The 20,311-nt window shown below is 40.2% G+C and overlaps 1 protein-coding gene across 1 annotated transcript; it reads left to right on the top strand.

Moving 5' to 3' along the window:
• The first annotated feature begins 11,989 nt into the window (after positions 1-11,989).
• LOC118553236 (olfactory receptor 7D4-like) lies at positions 11,990-12,927 on the top strand. Its single transcript, XM_036120223.2, is given in 2 exon segments — positions 11,990-12,491; positions 12,494-12,927. Coding segments are annotated over 2 exon segments (936 nt in total).
• The last annotated feature ends 7,384 nt before the right edge of the window (positions 12,928-20,311 follow it).

The raw sequence follows: 20,311 nt of genomic DNA, 5'->3' as shown, positions 1-20,311 counted from the left end.
GTCAGTGTTTTAGTACTTATATGGTAAGCCTATGCTAACTTCTTTCTACTATCTTATGTAATCTTCCTCAATGGGAAGGATTACTGTCTCCATTTTAGAGGTAAGGAAATTGAGAATCTAAGAGCTTAAAAATCTTCCCCAAAGTTGCAGAGGGAACAAGTGGCAAAACCAGGATTCAAATCCAGAACTCTGACCCTGAGCCCATATTCTAATAACAAGCTGCCCAGATTTTCACACGGATTTCAATGTGTACAATTTGAATCGGGTATTTTATTGCTTGGTTGACAATATTTCTGGTTATCCTCTCCTATTGGATATCCAAAAGAATGGTATTTTCTTTCTCCCTTGAAGTTAAAGGTGGTAATAATATGTTTTGGTGTCCGATAAAATATGAGTGGAAGTGATGGGTCCCTTCTAGACTAAAACAGTTGAAGAGCTGGTACATTATTCTTCATGTTCACTCTTCACTTGATACGGCTATTGAGGAATGAAGGCATCACAAGATCCAAAGAGTTTAGAAAGCTGACCAATATGTGGAGGACTGTCCTGGATGGTTGCCCAAGTTGGTAGATACTTTTCAAGAGAAAGAAATAAGATTTTTGTTTCATTAAATCAGTAATATTTCAGTTCTATTATGCACACGGTTGCTGTTTTCAACAATAGAGTCTAACCTACTCTGACTGTTACATATCCCAAAGCTGGAAATCCAAATTTGAGAATTTTTCTACTCTGATGATTTTTACTGTCATGCTAAGAGTAAGTCTGAGATCTCCTTTTTCATTCCTTTGTGATCCTGCCACTCTTTTTTGAGAACTTTAATTCAATTTCACATTAATACTTATACACACAGATATATACACATATACATACATGTTAATTTATACATGGCCTACACCCTTGAAAGAAGAGAATTAATTTATTATTGTACCAGAAATGCTCTCTCTCTCTTTTTTTTAGAGAAAGTAGGGGGAGGGACAGAGGGAGAGAGAAAGAGACAACCTCAAGCAGGCTCCATGCCTAGCACATTAGCCCAATGAGGGACTCGATCTCACAACCGAAAATCATGACCTGAGCTGAAATCAAGAGTCAGACACTTAACTGACTGAGCCACCCAGGCGCCCCCAGAAATGCTCTTTAAATAGAAGGTAAGTTCCTCTGAAGAAGTAATCCTTTCTACAGTAGCCTTGGAGTCCTGTATAACTTGATAAGACTGGCACTAACCACTTACAGGACTGTAGGAGATATCACATTGTCTAACTGGACCGCTTAAGAATATTAGTCTAGTTCCCAAAATAGTAATTCGAATAGGGTTTTTAACATACAAAATCTCATTCCTTTAGTGTCATAATTCACAATCTCCTTCCAGTATGATATGTGATATCTCTGATATGACACGATATGGATTGTGATTTTGTATCATATTGTTAATATTTTTGTCTATGTATTGTAACAAACAAATTTTTCAACAGTTCTTTCCTATAGTTCAAATTTATATTTTTATTTTTAAAATTTACTCTACCAATGATGTATTTCTGTTCAGTGGGATGTAGAGATCTACTCTTTCCAAATGAAAAACAACTTTGTTCTCACACTTTATACTAGTCCTTCCTTTCCCACTGACTTAAAAAGGCACCTTTTAATTTTCAAATTCTCAAACCACATTTTCTACCTATTCCGAGGTCAGGCATCTGGTCCAATTCCAGCTCTGCCATTTGCAAGTTGGTCAGCTTCTCTCTACTTCTGTTACTCATCTCTAAAATAAAAATGATAGGGGTGCCTGGGTGGCTCAGTCTTTAAGCGTCTGCCTTTGGCTCAGATCATGATCCCGGGGTCCTGAGATCAAGTCGCGCGTCGGGCTCTCTGCTCAGCGGGAAGCCTGCTTCTCCCTCTCCACTCCCCCTGCTTGTGTTCCCTCTCTCACTGTGTCTCTCTCTGTCAAATAAATAAATAAAATCTTAAAAAAATAAAAATAAAAATGATAACACATGTCAGGGGGTGCTGTTCATATTAAATGAATAATGATAAAGACCATGGGGTTTACTATTGGTTTTGTTAGTAGGTTTTACCGACACCATTATGTGTCTTTATATTCATACTTGATAGGGCAAGTCTTTGACTTAGGGTACCATCAAACACTTAGGAGGCCTTTTACAATTGCTATTTAAGTATTTTGATTGGCAAAGAACATGTAGCTCAGACTCCAATGGGATGTTTTTTAGAGGGAATCCTGAACTATGAGATCATACCTAAGGAGAGAAGAACTCCTACTGTGAGGAAAAACATGATTGCCTTCAAATTTCTCACATTGGAATAGAATTGTCAAGCACAGTTTCCATTTTATTATGGTTTTCTCTCTCCCAACTAGCTAACCTGTTTAGAAATAAAATAACAAGGGGCACCTGGCTGGCTCAGTCGGTGGAGCATGAGATTCTTGATCTCTGGGTTATAAGTTCAAGCCCCACATTGGGTACAGAGATTGCTTAAAAATAAAATCTTTTTTAAAAAGTAAGTAAAAAAGGAACACTTATTTAATTAGGATCTTTGAGATTTCAACCTTGGATGTCCCTGAAAGGATAGATGCTTCTTGTCTGCCCCTTTGCTCCCAGCTCACTGACCAGGACAATAAGGATAATGTCGTTGTCCTGCTGACCCCAGGGCTGCTTGGATCCCATAACAAACACTATTTCTGGAGTGTACCTACCATCAGTACAACCATGTTCTTCTTCCCCACTGTAATCTGGGTGATCCATTTGGGCTCCCAAAGGAAGGAGGAGTGTCTAACGTGTACATGTATGGTTTTGCTAGCAGTAACTCCAGGAACAAGAACATAGTGGCTAAAAGAGTCTAGTTGAAAATCCCTAGAGATTTTATTTATTTTTATTTATTTTTAAGATTTTTTTAAATTTACTTATTTGAGAGCGACACAGCGAGAGAGGGAACACAAGCAGGTGAAGGGGGGGAGGGAGAAGCAGGCTTCCCACTGAGCAGGGAGCCCGATGCGGGGCTGGATCCCAGGACCCCAGGATCATGACCTGAGCTGAAGGCAGACACTTAACGACTGAGCCACCCAGGTGCCCTGAAAATCCCTAGAGATTTTAGATTTGTGACCTTGACTTTAGACTTTAGACTCTAGAGTGAATTAAATAATGATGATGATGATAGCAGACATGCTTATCTTATTTATAAATTTGATGATTCATGTATCCCATCAACTCCACCCCCTCCAATTATTAACCAAAATCTGAGTTTCATTTCCAAATTTTCAGGGAAGAAACTGGCCAGGTTGGACCAGACGCTGCTCTCTGATCTGATCAGCTATTGTCAGGGGGTCGGACCACAGAGCAAAGTGGGGCCTGAGCACCACCAACATGCACAGATCTGCTACGATATGAAAGAAATGTGGGGAAGAGCAGAATTATCCAAAAGACAAATTTCAGAAGAATGTTCAATCCATTGATGTGTTGTACTTCAAATGGACTGATTCTGAGCTGGACATCCAGAGGTTGATGGTACATTGGGATAGATCTGAAAGCAAAGACTAGTTTGTGATAAAGATCAGAAAGAGGGACTAGATTATCCCCATAATGATACCTGTACAAGATAATGGCATCTGTAATCCTTCTTGATGAATGAATATTAGATTGCTAGTGAGAATGTTTGATTTTGTTTTCTTTGGGCATTAATATCATAAGAATACTTTTATATTTGGGGTTCCTGTTTGTTTTTGTTATTGTTGTTGTTATTTTAAAGTAGGCTCCATGCCCAGCGTTGAGCTTGAACTCACTACCCAGAGACCAAGGGTTGCATGATCGGGGTGCCTGGGTGGCTCAGTCGGTTGAGCGTCTTGGTCCAGGTCATGATCGTAGGGTCCTGGGATCGAGCCCCAAATTGGGCTCCCTGATCAGCAGGGAGCCTGCTTCTCCCTCTCCCTCTGCCACTCCCTCTGCTTGTGCTCTCTCTCTCTCTCTCTCAAATAAATAAATAAAAATCTTAAAAAAAAAAAAAAAAAAGGAGTTGTATGCTCTACCAACTGAGCCAGCCAGGCGCCCTTCCTGTTTGTTTGTTTTAATTAGCATTGCTTTGCCTGTTTGCTGGCAGAAATATCAGCTACATGGATGCAGGAAAACAAACAGGTGTCTCAGAATTCTCTTCTTGGGACTCTCCTCTTCAGACTATTGTTGTCCATGTACCTGGTAACCATGCTTGGAAACCTACTTATCATTCTGGCCATCAGCTCTGACTATGACCTCCACACACCCATGTACTTCATCCTCTTCCACCTATCTTCTTCCGATATTTGTTTCAATTCCACCATGGTTCCAAAAATGCTGGTGAACATTCAGAGAACAAAGCCATTACCTATGCAGGCTGCATCACCCAGATGTATTTTTTCATAGTGGTTGGGTATTTGGACATTTTCCTCCAGACCCTAACAACCTATGATCCGTTTGTGGCCATCTGCCACCTCCTACCCACCACAGTCATTGTATGATATATATTTAGCCAACTTTGGTCTGACAATACACAGTGAGTCTATACCACATGGTAGGCACTCAAATATTTGTTAAATGAATGAAACCAAATTTGAACCACCTTTTTGAAATAAATGTGAACTAAGAGGTTTTAACCATAAACTCATAGAGGTAGGAAAGAACTTCATGTCATTCATTTCACTTCATAAGTTTTTTAAATGAGAGGATGGATTTCCTTGAGTAAGACTGAATTCCCAGTAATGGATCCATTGATACCAAGGACTGTTTGGGGGAAGATAGATGAATCATTCTGCAAGTACATTATAGAACTTAAACTATACTATAGTTCTCTCTGGGAACAAATGTGCCACTAATTTTTTTCTTTTTTTCATTTAAAAATTTTTTAAGTTTTTTTTTAAATTCCAGCATAATTAACACAGTGTTATATTAATTTCAGGTCTATAATAGAATGATTCAACAATTCTATACATCCCTCAGTGCTCATCATGATGACTGTACTCTTAATCCCCTTCACCTATTTGACTCATCCCCCACCTATCTCCCCTCTGGCAACCACCAGTTTGTTATCTATATTTAAGAGTCTGGGTTTTTTGTCTCTTTTTTTTTCTTTTTTTCTTTTTTTTTTTTAATATTTTATTTATTTATTTGACAGAGAGAGAGCACAAGCAGGGGGAACAGCAGGCAGAGGGAGAGGGAGAAGCAGGCTCCCCGCTGAGCAAGGAGCCCGATGTGGGGCTCAATCCCAGGACCCTGGGATCATGACCTGAGTTGAAGGCAGACGCTTAACCGACTGAGCCACCCAGGTGCCCCTCCTTTTTTTTTCTTTATTTGTTTTGTTCCTTAAATTCCACATATGAGGGGCGCCTGGGTGGCTCAGTCATTGGGCGTCTGCCTTTGGCTTGGGTCATGATCCCAGGGTCCTGGGATTGAGCCCTGCATCGGGCTCCCTGCTCAGTGGGAAGCCTGCTTCTCCCTCTCCCACTCCCCCTGTTTGTGTTCCTACTCTCGCGATCTCTCTCTCTCTCTCTGTCAAATAAATAAATAAAATTTTTTTAAAAAAAATCCACATATGAGTGAAATTATATGGTGTTTGTCTTTCTCTGCCTGACTTATTTCACTTAGCATTATACCCTCTAGATCCATCCATGTTGTTCTAAATGGCAATATTTCATTATTTTTTATGGCTCAGTAATAGAATTACCCTATGATTCAGTAATTCCACTACTGGGTATTTACCCAAAGAATACAAAAACACTAATTCAAAAAGATATGTGCACCCTTATGTTTATTGCAGATTTATCTACAATAACCAAGATATGGAAGTAACCCAAGTGTCCATCAATAGATGAATGGACAAAGAAGATGGTGTCTATAAATACAATGGAATATTACTCGGCCGTAAAAAAGAATGAAATTATGCCATTAGTCTTTGTAGCAGCCTTCACATCCTCAATGGAAGCTCATTTCCCCATTAGTACTTGCTATGGATTGAAAGTTTCTGTCCCCTCAAAATTCATATATTGAAACCCTAACCCCCAAAGTGATATTAAGAGGTGGAGCCTTGGAAGGTAATTAGGATTAGATGATCATAAAGATAAAGCCCTCATAAATGGAATTAATATTCTTATGAGAGTCACAAGAGAACTTACCTCTTCTCTCTGCCTTGTGTGGACACAATGAGAAGTCAGCCACAAAGCCTTTCACCAGAATTTGATTGTGCTGGTGCTCTACTCTCAGACTTCTAGCCTCCAGAACTGTGAGGAATATATTTTGTTGTTAAAGCCACCCAGTTTATGATATTTTGTTATAGCAGCCCAAACTGACTATGACATTGTTCTTCAAGTAGATGAAAGAATTTGTATAATCCATCCATTTTATGATACAACTTCCCAAATAACCAATATTCTCTCTATACACTCCAATTTGTCAACTTTCCTGTTTATTAAAATTGTTTTATTTTATTTTATTTTTTTTTTAAAGATTTTATTTATTTATTTGACAGAGAGATACAAAGCGAGAGAAGGAACACAAGCAGGGGGAGTGGGAGAGGGAGAAGCAGGCTTCCCGCTGAGCAGGGAGCCCGATGCGGGGCTCGATCCCAGGACCCTGGGATCCTGACCTGAGCCGAAGGCAGACACTTAACGACTGAGCCACCCAGGCGCCCCTAAAATTGTTTTAAATAAGGCTTCCAGGGGCACCTGGGTGGCTCAGTCGTTAAGCATCTGCCTTCAGCTCAGGTCATGATCCCAGGATCCTGGGATTCAGCCCAGCATCAGGCTCCCGGCTTGGCAGGAAGCCTGCTCTTTCGTCTCCCACTCCCCCTACTTGTGTTCCTGCTCTCGTTGTCTCTCTCTCTGTCAAATAAACAAAAAAAATCTTTAAAAAAAATAAGACTTCCATATTTTTTCTTCACAAATTGCATCTACTCCAGGTTTTCTCTATAGTAAGTTTGTGATATTAGTAATTTGAGCCTTATTATCCTACTTTAAAATAATTATTTGTCTTATGAATAGGTTCAGGTTCAAATTCAAAAGTTTTGAAAATTTATTTTTAAAAAGTTTTGAAAAGATAGACCATGCAAAACACCTACCTCATCCCTATATTTTTTTATTTTTTTTAATATTTTATTTATTTATTTATTTAAGAGAGAAAGCATGAGTGGGGAGGGAGGGGTGGAAGTAGAGAGAGAAGCAGTCTCCCTGGGATCTTGACCTGAGCCAAGGCAGACACTTAACTGCTTAACCAACTGAGCCACACAAGCGCCCCCTATTAAGGAAGGAAGGAGAGAGGGAGGGAAAAAATTGAGTTTGTTGTTGGAAAGATTCGGTTTGATGTGCCTGTGAAATACCCCACAAATAATTTCCACTTGGCAGTGGCATGGGTTGATCTCATGTTTTGTTTTAATGGCCTTAGTAGGACAGAATTGGGTTACAGAGGAGCAGGTCAGAAAGACAACATTATGCTTGGCTCAGCCTTACTCAGGATCCTTAATTTCTCAGTGTGGCTCCCACTTCCTAAAGACAGTTCTTCCCAACTCCTGACGCTCATGCATCACAAATAAACTCTCCTGGACACTGCACATTGCTGCAGATCAGTATCCAAACGGTGATCAGGTGGACAGTAAGCTGGGGTTGGGTTGCCAACTTCTCCCTTCAGAATTATGGGTTTATTTTCCAGATTCAGGGAGTGCAGTCTTCTGACAGCTCTCAGCCTTTTCCCTTTCTGAGAATTGCCCTCAGCTAAAGGAAGCTGACCTCACTTACCCAAGATCACACCACTCAAATCTCTTGCTGTGGGAGCATAAATGCCTGACAGCCATCTGTACCCACCACTCTTTGCTCTGAAGATGCTGCTGGCTGCTCCCATCCACGGACTGAACACAGTAGGGTACCAGTGCATGCCCAATGCCATGCTCAAACAATGACATTCATGACCAGGGTCAATTAACTCTGCCAAGTTGGTGACTCTTTTTTTCTGCTGTAAGGGACCTCAAGTGCCAGGCAAGTGCATAGCTTGAAGTTCAATGGGACTTTTTCCATGTTTCTGGAAGTGCTACCCTTGTGGGTGTCAAGACCTCTAAAGCTGCTGAGGCTAGAGTTGAGGAGACCTGAAGCAACTCCTGCCCAATTGGCTCACTGGGCATGACATTAGACAGGCCTGTTTCTATTAACAAGCCTTGATTTCTGGACCCATAAATCCTATACATCGGCAATACAGCACATTATGATTGTCATTGACTTAGATTGTACATGCATCCTGTGAATTGTGTAGTCAGTATGTGTTGTGTATTTAAATGCCTGCAGTAAATATGATCACACTCTTTGAAATCAAACATGTTCCCTTATTTTCCATTAAACAAAAATTTTGTTACCTAACCATACTCCATGATTTCTTTATGCAATGTTCTACCTCTATCCTCATCTTCCCTGACAAACTTTATAGGTGGTATATATTGGCACCTCTATTTCCTCCATACTCACTCATCAACCCACTCTACCTGGATTGGTTATGCCCCTACCCCTCACTTTAGAGGTAAAAAATGGAGCCCTCCCTAGTATCACCAAAGGCCTCCATGTCACCAGCAAATGTCAAGGGATATTTTCAGTCTTCATTTGGTTAGTCCTTTCAACAGAACCAAAACTATTAACCACTCTGCTTTTCTTCAGGAAGAACCTCTTTGCTCCATGACACTGTGGACACCAAGTGATCTTTGAAATCTTCAAAGACTTTTCAAGGGATGAACATCATGGAACATTCACTCCTGGTTTTGGTTCTTGTAGGAGTTAAATATTCCTTAGGGGATACCTTGTCGTTTAAGTCAAACCAAAGAGAGAAGAATTTCTCCTTGAAGAAAATACTTTCATCTTGGCCCACTGTTGTCTACACAGACATAGCATTGTCTGAAATTTTCCATTCTTTCATCTTTCTATCCCAAGGGAACTGAATTGTTCAGAGACAGGAACATCAGTAGAACAATTTACTTAATGAGGAGCTTTAAGAACTCAACTTTTGAGATGATAATAACAGATCCCTGCTGCTCCTTCCTATAATTCTCTGTTGCCAGCCTAAGGGAAAACCCAAATGGGCTTCTCCAGGACAGACTGCAGAGAAGAGAAAGCTTCAGTGATAACCCTCAGAGACGGTAGGATCATTGCTTCCCAGTCAAGACTGAGGAATACGAGGGAAGGGGGTGAGAAAGTGGGCACTGGGTTTTATTTGTAAAATAATGAAATAGTCCCATATTTAGTTAGTCAGCAAAGCTGAAGTCTCTGTAGTTTAAAGGTGCTTTACTTGCTACTTAAGTCAGTCTTTTCCAGCTCTTGCTAAGCTTCCTTATCTCTCTCTTTCAGAATCTAGAGCCTCTCTCCAGGAAGAGTTATTTTCCAGTGAGTCTCCTCCTCTTCTCTACTCTTTCCCATGAATTGTAAGCTCCTGTTCAATTGCCTGTCCCATCATTTATTCATTAACTACTCACTGAAGATCTATTAAGGACAAGGTATTAACTATTTTGTTCCTCATGTGATTGAATTTTTCTATTATATTCCCTGTTTTTGCTGGCAGATATGACTTACTGATAGCACTTAATAGTTCTGTATTATTTTGTTTTCCTTTAGTGTCCACTATATACCTACAAATGATGTCATTATTTCTGGCTTTTGGTTAATTTCCTTTTCTCATCACTCTCTTTAAATGTTCATGAGAATGTTGAATGATTGAAGTTGGAATGGACTGCTTGGTCTTTTCATGAATCTAACACAAATATTTTAGTGTTTTAATGTAGAGTACCCTGTTGGCTGCAGTTTTCAACAGCTATTCTTTATTGGGTTAAGAAATTGTTCTTAGTCTCCTCCTTAATGAGAGGCTCTATCTTGGCAGCTAACCACAGGAATGGCTGCTACATTTTCTCAAATCCATTTTCTATTGTGATTATGATTATGATTCCTCTTCATTTCCCTATATTTGTGATGAATTGTTTTTGCAAACATCCTAGCATTAAACCATCTTTCCATTCCTAGAATAGGTATGACTTTTTCACTATATATTACTCTTTTAAATAGGTATGAATGCATTGCATTTAACCTTACTATTCTATTTTGTGTTCACATTCAGTTATATGATGAGTTTGAAGATTCCTTTTTTGCATTATAGTTGACGCTTTTGGTCTCAATCTTTATTATACATCTAACATTTGCATATGTTGAACAACTACTATGTGCAGACACTATGTAAGTCCCTGGAAAGACAATGGTGAGCAAAAACAGTCTCCATTTCTGACCCACAAATATATATATATAATTACTAACATGATAGTTACATTAAGGAATAGTACAGGGTGCTCCACATGTGCTCCTCACATACTCTCTCCCTCCTGAACCTCACTTTCTGCTCTCCATCTCACTGGCCTCTCAAATCCCTTCCATTACCAAGCTCACCCACCATGGGGAAACTGCAAATTCTGTTCTTTCTGCCCAAAATGTGTTCCTTTGCCTTATTTCTCTTAATTAACAATTACCCATCCTTCCTCTAGCAGCTCAAATATTCATATTTCAGAGAAGTCTTTTCTACCCACCTTCCTAGGCTAAATTGTTCCTCCATGATTCTGTTTTCCTTTTAATTAATTAGCATTCTATAGACATTAATAATACTAAAACTTTTTCTATTATAGAAGATGTAAACATTTATTTTCACATCTTAAACTTGCCTTTCAATTTTTAGTATGATTTGATATATAGAAGTTTCAAATATTTTTTATCTTCTTTTTGCAATTAACTCCTCTGATTTTTAATATAACATATCCCCACTTGTGAGCATGAACTTATAAGCATACACTCTCACACATGCTTTGTATTTTATTTTAATGATTTGTGATTTTCCCCCTTCTTATTTATGTAATCCATATGCTTTTTCCTCTTTCTTGGAAGAATCCACCTGGCAGGTTGTGTCTGAAAGAGGGAGGCATAGGGTCTTCCTTAACTAGAAGTGCTACATGGTAGTCAAAAGAGGTAACAGACCTGTTGTGTTTCTAATGATCAGAATTCCATCTTTGATGGCTGCCCCAGTTTAAGTAGAATATTGATAAATGACAGCCATCCAAGACAAAAATTTTGTGATGGTAAGAACAGAAGCTCACATTTGTCAAGTGTCCTCTGTATGTCACAAGAACCACACTAGAAACATTACATGCATCATCTCATTTAATTCACTCACCAGGCTTGCAATGTAGAGAATATTTACTACTCCCATTGTGGAGGTGAGGTATCTGCAGCTACGAGAGATTAATTAACTTTGTTAGGGTCACACAGAGAGTAAGTTGGTAGACCAAATTTTTATTCTAGAAAGTCTGACTCAAGATCCCTTTTTCTAAATCACAGTTCTATAATACTGTATTTTGGGACAGTTAAATATCAAAAAATAATTGTCATAAAAGGAATACATTAATAAAAATAGTTATTATTTTTTGACATCCTACTGTGCACAATAGCATTTTGAATCATTATAAAGAAGGTAATAGCAGTAACCACATTTTTTAGGGGAAAAAAGGACACTTTGAGAGTTAACTGTGACATCAGTAGGATACATCAGGTCACAGAGTGAAGGTTGTTTGAGTTGAAAACCTATCTTAATCACTATGATAGGGTTATTAGAATAAAGGAAGTTACCAAAGAAAAGACCTTAAATGTCTTCAATTACTTCGGAAGATCATATCAAAGAAGAAATCAGTTTATATCCACAGATTTGAATAGAAGAATTAGAACCAGTGAGTAGCAGATAAAAAGAGAAAGATTTCTGCTAAGTTAAAGACAGTCTGAATGATTATGCACATTTAAAATGGAAATGGGCTACCACGTCAATGAGTGGATCACTGGCATTGGAAGGACTCATGGAGGGTAAAGGATGCCCATGCAAAATAGGATCAAAGGTGAATACTAGGAGGTGCCAGCTGGCTGTTCATTGAAGGTTGTTTTGCCTCCTTCTCCAGGAAACACACCAGCTACATGGGAGCAGGAAACCAGACAGAAGTATCAATATTCCTCCTTCTGGGCCTCTCAGATGATCCAGAACTGCAGCCTCTCCTCTTTAGCTTGTTCCTGTCCATGTATCTGATCACTATGCTGGGAAACCTGCTCGTCATCTTGGTTATTCTCTCTGACTCCCACCTCCACACCCCCATGTACTTCTTCCTCTCCAACCTGTCCTTTGTAGACATCTGCTTCACCTCCACCACCATCCCCAAGATGCTGCTGAACATCCAGGCACACAGCAAAGACATCTCCTATATAGGATGCATCACTCAGGTGTATTTTTTTACGGTTTTTGCTGGAATGGATGATTTCCTCTTGACGGTGATGGCCTATGACAGGTTTGTGGCTATCTGCCACCCCCTCCATTACACAGTCATCATGAACCCACACCTCTGTGTCCTCCTGGTTCTGATTTGTTGGCTCACCATTTTCTGGGTTTCCCTGATTCATATTCTACTGGTGGGGCAGCTGACCTTCTGTCCAGGACGGAACTTCCACATTTCTTCTGTGAACTAGCTCAGATTCTCAAGGTGGCCTGCTCGGACACCCTCGTCAATAACATATGCTCGTATGTTGCCGCTGTCCTGCTGTGCATGTTTCCTCTCATTGGGATCCTCTTCTCTTACTCTCAGATTGTCTCCTCCTTAATGAGGATGTCCTCCTCTGAGGGCAAGTATAAAGCATTTTCCACTTGTGGGTCTCATCTCTCTATGGTCTCTTTGTTTTATGGCACAAGCCTGGGGGTCTACCTCACATCTGCTGTGACCCATTCTTCCCAGAGAAGCTCGGTTGCCTCAGTGATGTACACTGTGGTCACCCCCATGCTGAACCCCTTCATCTACAGCCTGAGGAACAAGGATGTGAAGGGAGCCCTGCAAAGGCTCCTCAGTAGAGTGGTCTCGTGTCCATGATGGGCCACTGGCCTCAGAACCAAGTGGACATTGCGGGCCGCAAAGGCAAATGTGAACTTAAATCTGTTTTTTTCTCCTCTAATAGACATGTTTGATTTATCCAATTCCCAAAGCATCCATGACTTCCCTTTTATTTGTTTTTGTATTAGTCTCTCTCCTCAACAACTCCCTCCATAGTCCTTTTTTACTTCTCTTCTCTATATGCTGTCCACAAAATTCCATGTTTGGCCAGCTTTCTTGCAGTCATTCTTAAGATTTCTAACTTTAGGCTTAAAGTACTTATCATATCAAGTGCTGCTGTGGTTGCCCCAAAAATTATTCCTCTGAAACATTGATGTTCTTCGGGTGCCCGAGTGGCTCAGTCGTTAAGCGTCTGCCTTCGGCTCAGGTCATGGTCCCAGGGTCCTGGGATCGAGTCCTGCATCAGGCTCCTTGCTTAGCAGGGAACCTGCTTTTCCCTCTGCCTGCCGCTTCCCCTGCTTGTGTGCTCTCTCGCTCTCTCTCTTTCTCTGATAAATAAATAAAAATCTTTAAAAAAAAAAAAAAGCGTCTGCCTTTGGCTCAGGTCATGATCCCAGGGTCCTGGGATTGAGCCCCACATCGGGCTCCCTGCTCTGCTGGAGGCCTGCTTCTCCCTCTCCCACTCCCCCTCCCCCTGCTTGTGTTCCTGCTCTTGCTGTGTCTCTCTCTGTCAAATAAATAAATAAAATCTTTAAAAATAAATAAATAAATAAATAAAATAAAACACCGATGTTCTTCACCTTCATTTGTTTGTGTGCTTGTTTTCCCCACAAGATATAGAATGAAATCATACATGGTCACACCAAAGTGTTTACCATATCAGAACTGTGCCTGTTTGCTCCTTTACATGTTTGACTTTACATCATCTTGAAAAAATGTCCTGGAGACATTTCCTCTCATTCACCCCACTTCTCAAAAGAATAGAGTGAGATTGAGTTGGACTATAACCTGGCTAGCTGACATGGAGTTTCTATCCTACTTTTTTTTTTTAAGATTTTATTTATTTACTTGACAGAGAGAGACACAGCGAGAGAGGGAACACAAGCAGGGGGAGTGGGAGAAGGAGAAGCAGGCTTCCAGCCGAGCAGGGAGCCCGATGCGGGGCTCGATCCCAGGACTCTGGGATCATGACCTGAGCCAAAGGCAGACGCTTAACGACTGAGCCACCCAGGTGCCCCTATCCTACTTTTTATATGAACGGTGATGTGATTTTCAACTTCAAAATAGGAATCTAGATTTCCATGATTATATTCATAGTAATATGCTGCATAGGAAAACTGAAAGGTAGCTTCATTCTTTGTGATCCTTCCACCTGTTCTTCCTTTCTTAAATTTCCTTCTTTTACTTTACTTTTACTTCCCATATATGCAATTTTAAGATACACCCTCTAAGATCCTAAAACACGTAATAATGAATACAATAGAATAAGAGTTATTTTCTCACATGGTTTAATTTTTTTTCTGGGACTCTCTGGAGGTGCCATCAGGAATGGTAGTTACACACATGTGGAACGTGTTCGGAACTTAGCTCATTTGAGAAGAATGTTGATAGAATTGAGTGTTCAGTGAAGGATGGAGTAGTTGATGCTATCCACATTTCTCCCACATTCCCTGGGATCCTCCTTACATGTCCACTGCATGACTGCCAATTGCCAGCCCCAGTCAGCACCAACTTTGCCCAACAGGTGGTGGCAAAAGTACCAGGGAATTATGCCCACACAAAGACAACCCTTGATGGAGAGCTATGGGGTTTATCATGTCTTTCACCCACTGACTGGGATAATTCTGAGGTTTGTATTTTGTAGCATTTCCAGAATTTCCCCACAGGATGAAAACTCTGCTCATTCCCTGTGGTAGCTAACTTAATATAAACTTAATTGGATGTATTTTTTCCCATGTGTCACTTCTCCTCTCTCTCACCCATGTTCCATATTCCTTGTTCCTTCCAAAAAATGCTTGCACATAAATCCTTGGCTCAGCGTCTGCTTCTCTGGGAATCCAAGATAAGACAAGTGGTAAAGCCTATAATGTATCAAGACAATATCATGAAAGGAGAAACTTTTGGAGAAAAAACAAAGGGAGTTAATTATTGGGAACATAGGTTTGTAAAATTACTCAAAATTAAAGTTTGTTAGACAGAAAAGATTTATTTGATGTGGCTTCAATTCACTTTGATTCCATTAAGTCTAATTCAATGTGAATTTATTTTCTGCTGTGTACACATTGAGGAGGGAACCAAATGATTGTAATAGAGTGGTGAGCATAATATTGGTGTGTCATAGATCCTGTTGAAAACAAAGGTAAAAGTTTTCAACCCACCTTGAGGAATTTCAAAAAAAACTCTTTAAAGTCTTATTTTTAAAAATATTTTTATCGGGGCATCTGGGTGGCTCACTTAAACATCTGCTTTCAGCTCAGGTCATGATCCCAGAGTCCCGGGATCGAACCCTGAATCAGGCTCTCTGCTTCCTCTTGTAAGGACCCTGATGATTACATTGAGCCAACCCAGATAAATCAGGGTATATTTCCCATCTCAAGATCCTTAACTTAATATTACTTACAAAGTGGCTTTTGTCATCTAAAGTAACCCATTCACAAATTCTGGAGATTAGTACCTGGACATCTTTGGGAGGCTATTAATCAGCTTACCACGGGAGATGTGTGAGTTAGAATTTGCCAACAATTGGTTGATAAGGCCTTGAGCTGAGAATGTGGAGGGTCTGTCAAGCACTCCTTGCTGGTTTTCAGTGGGCATGATCATCTCATGATCCTGTCTCACATAAAGATGAGGTTGCACCAGACAGGTGAGCTTAGACATCAAGTGACAGAAGAGGATTCCCTGATTCATCTAAACATAACCGAGCAGAGGTTCAGCTGGACGCTGGCACAACTAGACACGGGGACTCAAACACCATGAGGATTTCCTTTCAGGTTATCAGCTTTGTTTTCTCAAACTGGCCACTTTCAGATGGAAAGAGACACGGAGACCAGCAGCTCTCACAGCTGTGCTATTTAAGAACTGGAATTACTTAAGATCCTTGACTTTCTTTATTGGCTGCAGGAATTACGGTGTATATCTAACCATTACTTAAACAAGTGGAATGAGATTACTAATAATTCATAATATGAAAGAACATTAAGAGGGAAATCTAGGTGGTTATTTATATGACTATTTAAGTTTGATGCAACTGCAGAAACCAATTTTTCAGTGCTTATACTTCAGTAAACAATAGAAACAAAATGAAAAATCAAATAACAACTGTGTGTGTATATATATATATATATATAAGAGCCTCACGGTGTTAATCTCAGTGCATAAAGAGTGACCACAATTCATTATGAAAAAGTGAAATTTCCAACAACAACAAAAAAAAAGAACTGGAATTACTTTGGTTACTCACGTGCCAAAAAAAAAAAAAAGAAAGAAAGAAAGAAGAAAGGAAGGCAGAAGAAGAAAGAAAGAAAGAGAAAAAGAAAAAGAAAAAAAAGGGGGGGAAAATCTCAGGAAATGATTCTGATCTGCACAAATAGGTTCTCTTTCCAGCTTGGGCCAATCAACTGTGGTCAGGAAACAATGTCATTAGCAACCCTTTTAGAACAACATTTATTTGTTTACTGAGTTTTTACTGCGTCAGTCATATTTTTTTTTTTTTTTTAAAGATTTTATTTATTTATTTGAGAGAGAGAGAATGAGAGACAGAGAGCATGAGAGGGGGGAGGGTCAGAGGGAGAAGCAGACTCCCTGCCGAGCAGGGAGCCCGATGCGGGACTCGATCCTGGGACTCCAGGATCGTGACCTGAGCCGAAGGCAGTCGCTTAACCAACTGAGCCACCCAGGCGCCCGCGTCAGTCATATTTTAGCTTCAACCACTGCAAGGATAAACAGGTACAGGTGTATGGGAAGAACGGGTTGTCATATTAAAATCCTGTTCTTAATAAACCTTATTGAGTACACTACATTTGTGAAAAAGGTGAATGCACATCTAGGGGAGGAGTGCCCTGGACAGATGGTAAGGTTAATACAAAGACCCTGAGGTGGCAGTTTCCCTGGGGAGGATGTGGCTGGAGTGGAGAATGGGAGCATAATGCAAGAGGAGGACAGGTATCCACAGCGATCATGTGAGGCTTTCCCTGCCTTTGAAAGACTTTTGCTTTCATTTGTTCTGAGTTATGTGAGGAGTCATTGCAGGGTTTTGGGCAGACGCATGACACCATATGACTTAGGATTTCAAAGATCATTCTAGCTGCTGGGTTGAGAATGGATTGCAGGGTGGGAGGATGCCTGCTTGGAGGCATCACCAAACCAGGTGAAATACGTATAGCTAGGGCCAGGGTGGTGCTAGTAGTGTAAGGGTTGGGAAGTGGTCCTTGGGGCTATGCTCAGAAGGTAGAGCCAAGAGGATTTGTTCTCGGTCACCATGTGGGTGTGAGATAAAGAGGGGAGCCAAGATCGGCTCCAGGGTTTGGAGCCTGAACAATGAAAGAATGGAATTGTATCCATTGAGAAAGGGAGGGCTATGGTGGAGCAAATATGAAAGGAAAGTGGGTATCAGAAGTTCAGGTTTTGAAAATTGAGAATGTCAAAATTGAGATATTGCAAATGGATAAATTTTATATTATTCCACTTATATGAGGTACCAAGAGTAGTCAAACTCAGAGAGACAGAAACTAGAATGGTGGTTGTCAGGGGCTGGAAGAAGGGAGGAAATAGAAGGTTAGTGTTTAATGGGTACAAAGTTTCAATTTGGGAAGATGATGAAATTCTGGAGATGGATGGTGGTGAGGGTCGCCCAACAATGTGAATACACTCAATGCAAGTGTGTAGGAATGTGCACTTCAAAATTACTAAAATGGTACATCTTACGTCATATAAATCTAACCACAATACAAAACATTATGTAGCACAAAAGAAAAAAAGTTGAGATTTATTTTACATGATATTTTCAATATCATTATAAAATCATAGAGAATGGCTGGGATTTTTTAGATAAAAATTTTAATATGATTCCTCAACAGTTTAGACCAGGGCTTCTCAATCTCAACAATACGGACATTTTGGGTCTGTATTGTTTGTCATAGGAGGCTGTCCTGTATATTGTATGATGTTTAACAGCATCCCTGGGCTTTACCGACTAGATGTTAGCACTGTGTTGTGATAACCAGAAATTGCTCCAGAGGGGTCAAAATCAGCCCAGTGGAGAACACTGGAGTAAAACAATTCCATGAGTGCAGAAGTTGATGTTGTTAGCTTTCAAAGAGATGGGATAATAGAGAAGCAACATTGGAAGGTAAAACATCTTGGAAAGGGGTTGAGGGGCCTGACGGACACCCCATGGGCACCATTAACTTGGAGGTCAAATGTATTGGTCTGGTGATCATCGGTCTGCGTGGACAGTAGTTTAAATCAACTACTTGTAAGGAGAGTGAGAGGTTCCTGTTGTGAGAGTCAGGAGTTAGACTAACCAATGCATGGCTGAATCCTACCCAAAACCTTCAGTTCTCATTATCTGGTCCCCACCAGATATATGTTCTCATTGGACACTATGCTATCCACCACATTGGCTACCACTGTAATTAAATAATTATTTGTATAATTATTTTATTAATGGCTGCCTCTTAAAAATCTCTACCTGAACTTTGAATCCCATCCCTTTCTAACTTTTGGGGGAATTTACACTCCATTTATCTTTTTTTATCCTGTATATTCTAATGTCTGCATGTAATGTTATAATTTCCAATAACATGGGAATGTTCCACATTCCCATTTATTTCAATAGAAATAAAACTCACTCATAAGCCCATACTCTTCTTTGGGCATTGCTCCAAACTTCGGGAGATTTGGTCTATACATGCTACTTCTGTTTCCACATTGTTCACTCTCTCTTTAACCAACTAATCTGGAAATCTTTCTACCTCCATCACAATTTCTCTCCCTGAGGTCTGCAGAGACCTCAGGTGCCCAGTTAATTCTAAAGAGGTATTTCCACTCTTCAAATGCTTGGTTTTTCAGGAGCAATGTCACTGACTGCATTCTGTTTCTTGAAATAGAGACCTTTCTCATGCATTTCATTTTTGTTACAATGGGATTCTGCAGGTCAAGTCTGCTGGGTTCTTTGTAACATTAACACATCCTTTAGGGAGAAACTCCTAACTTTGAAATTAAATCCTGTGTAGAAGAGGAGGCAAGAATTGGGGCAGTATCTTTTTTTTTAACCCCAAGAAAATAAGATGGTGCTTTTTTTTATTATTTATTATTTGTTATAGGGCAGTATCTTAAGGAACCCTGGAAGACTTCTTTGAAGGAAGATAAAGCTTTTTTCATCTCCAGGAACATGATCTTATTGACTGCACATGTTTGGATGTACCAAGTAAAGAAGGAATAAATGGAAGAAAAAAATTTGCCTCTCTGCATAGCTATTTTCAGGTAAGCAGAAGAGGGAGAAAGTTTCATTTCTATTATTCTCCTGATCTTAATTATTTAAAAAGTACAATGACAATAGAACAATTTATTTAATGAGGTGCTCTGAGAATTCAGCCTTCAAGTTCCTGGAAACTCTGAATAAGCTCTGGGTGTCTCCAAGGCAGATCATGTTGGGCCTCCCAGAAATATGGGTGATGAATTCCCTGCCTGGATCATCTTCCTTGAAGTTTCTGGGGGAAAGTCACTGTAGGAGAGAGAGCCAGGGCAACCACGGGTTTCCCTGATGCCATCTGAAAGAGCCAGTATATCCTAGTAAATGCTCAGGGTGGGGTCGGGTGGAGGGGATGTAAACAGTGGAGAAAAACTTTTATTAGACCAGAGCATTAGGGACACAGACAAGAGCAGTGTTTCTCAAGTGTCTCCAAATCAGCTTGTTAGACATGCAAATTCTTTTTTTTTTTTTTTTAGTGTTCCATGATTCATTGTGCATAACACCCAGTGCTCCATGCAGAACGTGCCCTCCTTAATACCCATCACCAGGCTAACCCATTCTCCCACCCCCCTCCCCTCTAGAACCCTCAGTTTGTTTTTCAGAGTCCATCGTCTCTCATGGTTCGTCTCCCCCTCCGATTTCCCCCCCTTCATTCTTCCCCTCCTGCTATCTTTTTTTTTTCTTAACATATATTGCATTATTTGTTTCAGAAGTACAGATCTGTGATTCAACAGTCTTGCACAATTCACAGCGCTCACCATAGCACATAGACTCCCCAGTGTCTATCACCCAGCCATCCCATCCCTCCCACCCCAACCCCCACTCCAGCAACCCTCAGTTTGTTCCCTGAGATTAAGAATTCCTCTTATCAGTGAGGTTATATGATACATAGACATGCAAATTCTTGACCTTCATCCCAGATCTACTAAATCAGAAACTCCAGGGTCAGGC

Source organism: Halichoerus grypus, chromosome 1, assembly GCF_964656455.1.
Source record: "Halichoerus grypus chromosome 1, mHalGry1.hap1.1, whole genome shotgun sequence".
Classification (NCBI taxonomy): Eukaryota; Metazoa; Chordata; class Mammalia; order Carnivora; family Phocidae; genus Halichoerus; species Halichoerus grypus.
This window is presented reverse-complemented; position numbering and strand designations above follow the sequence as displayed.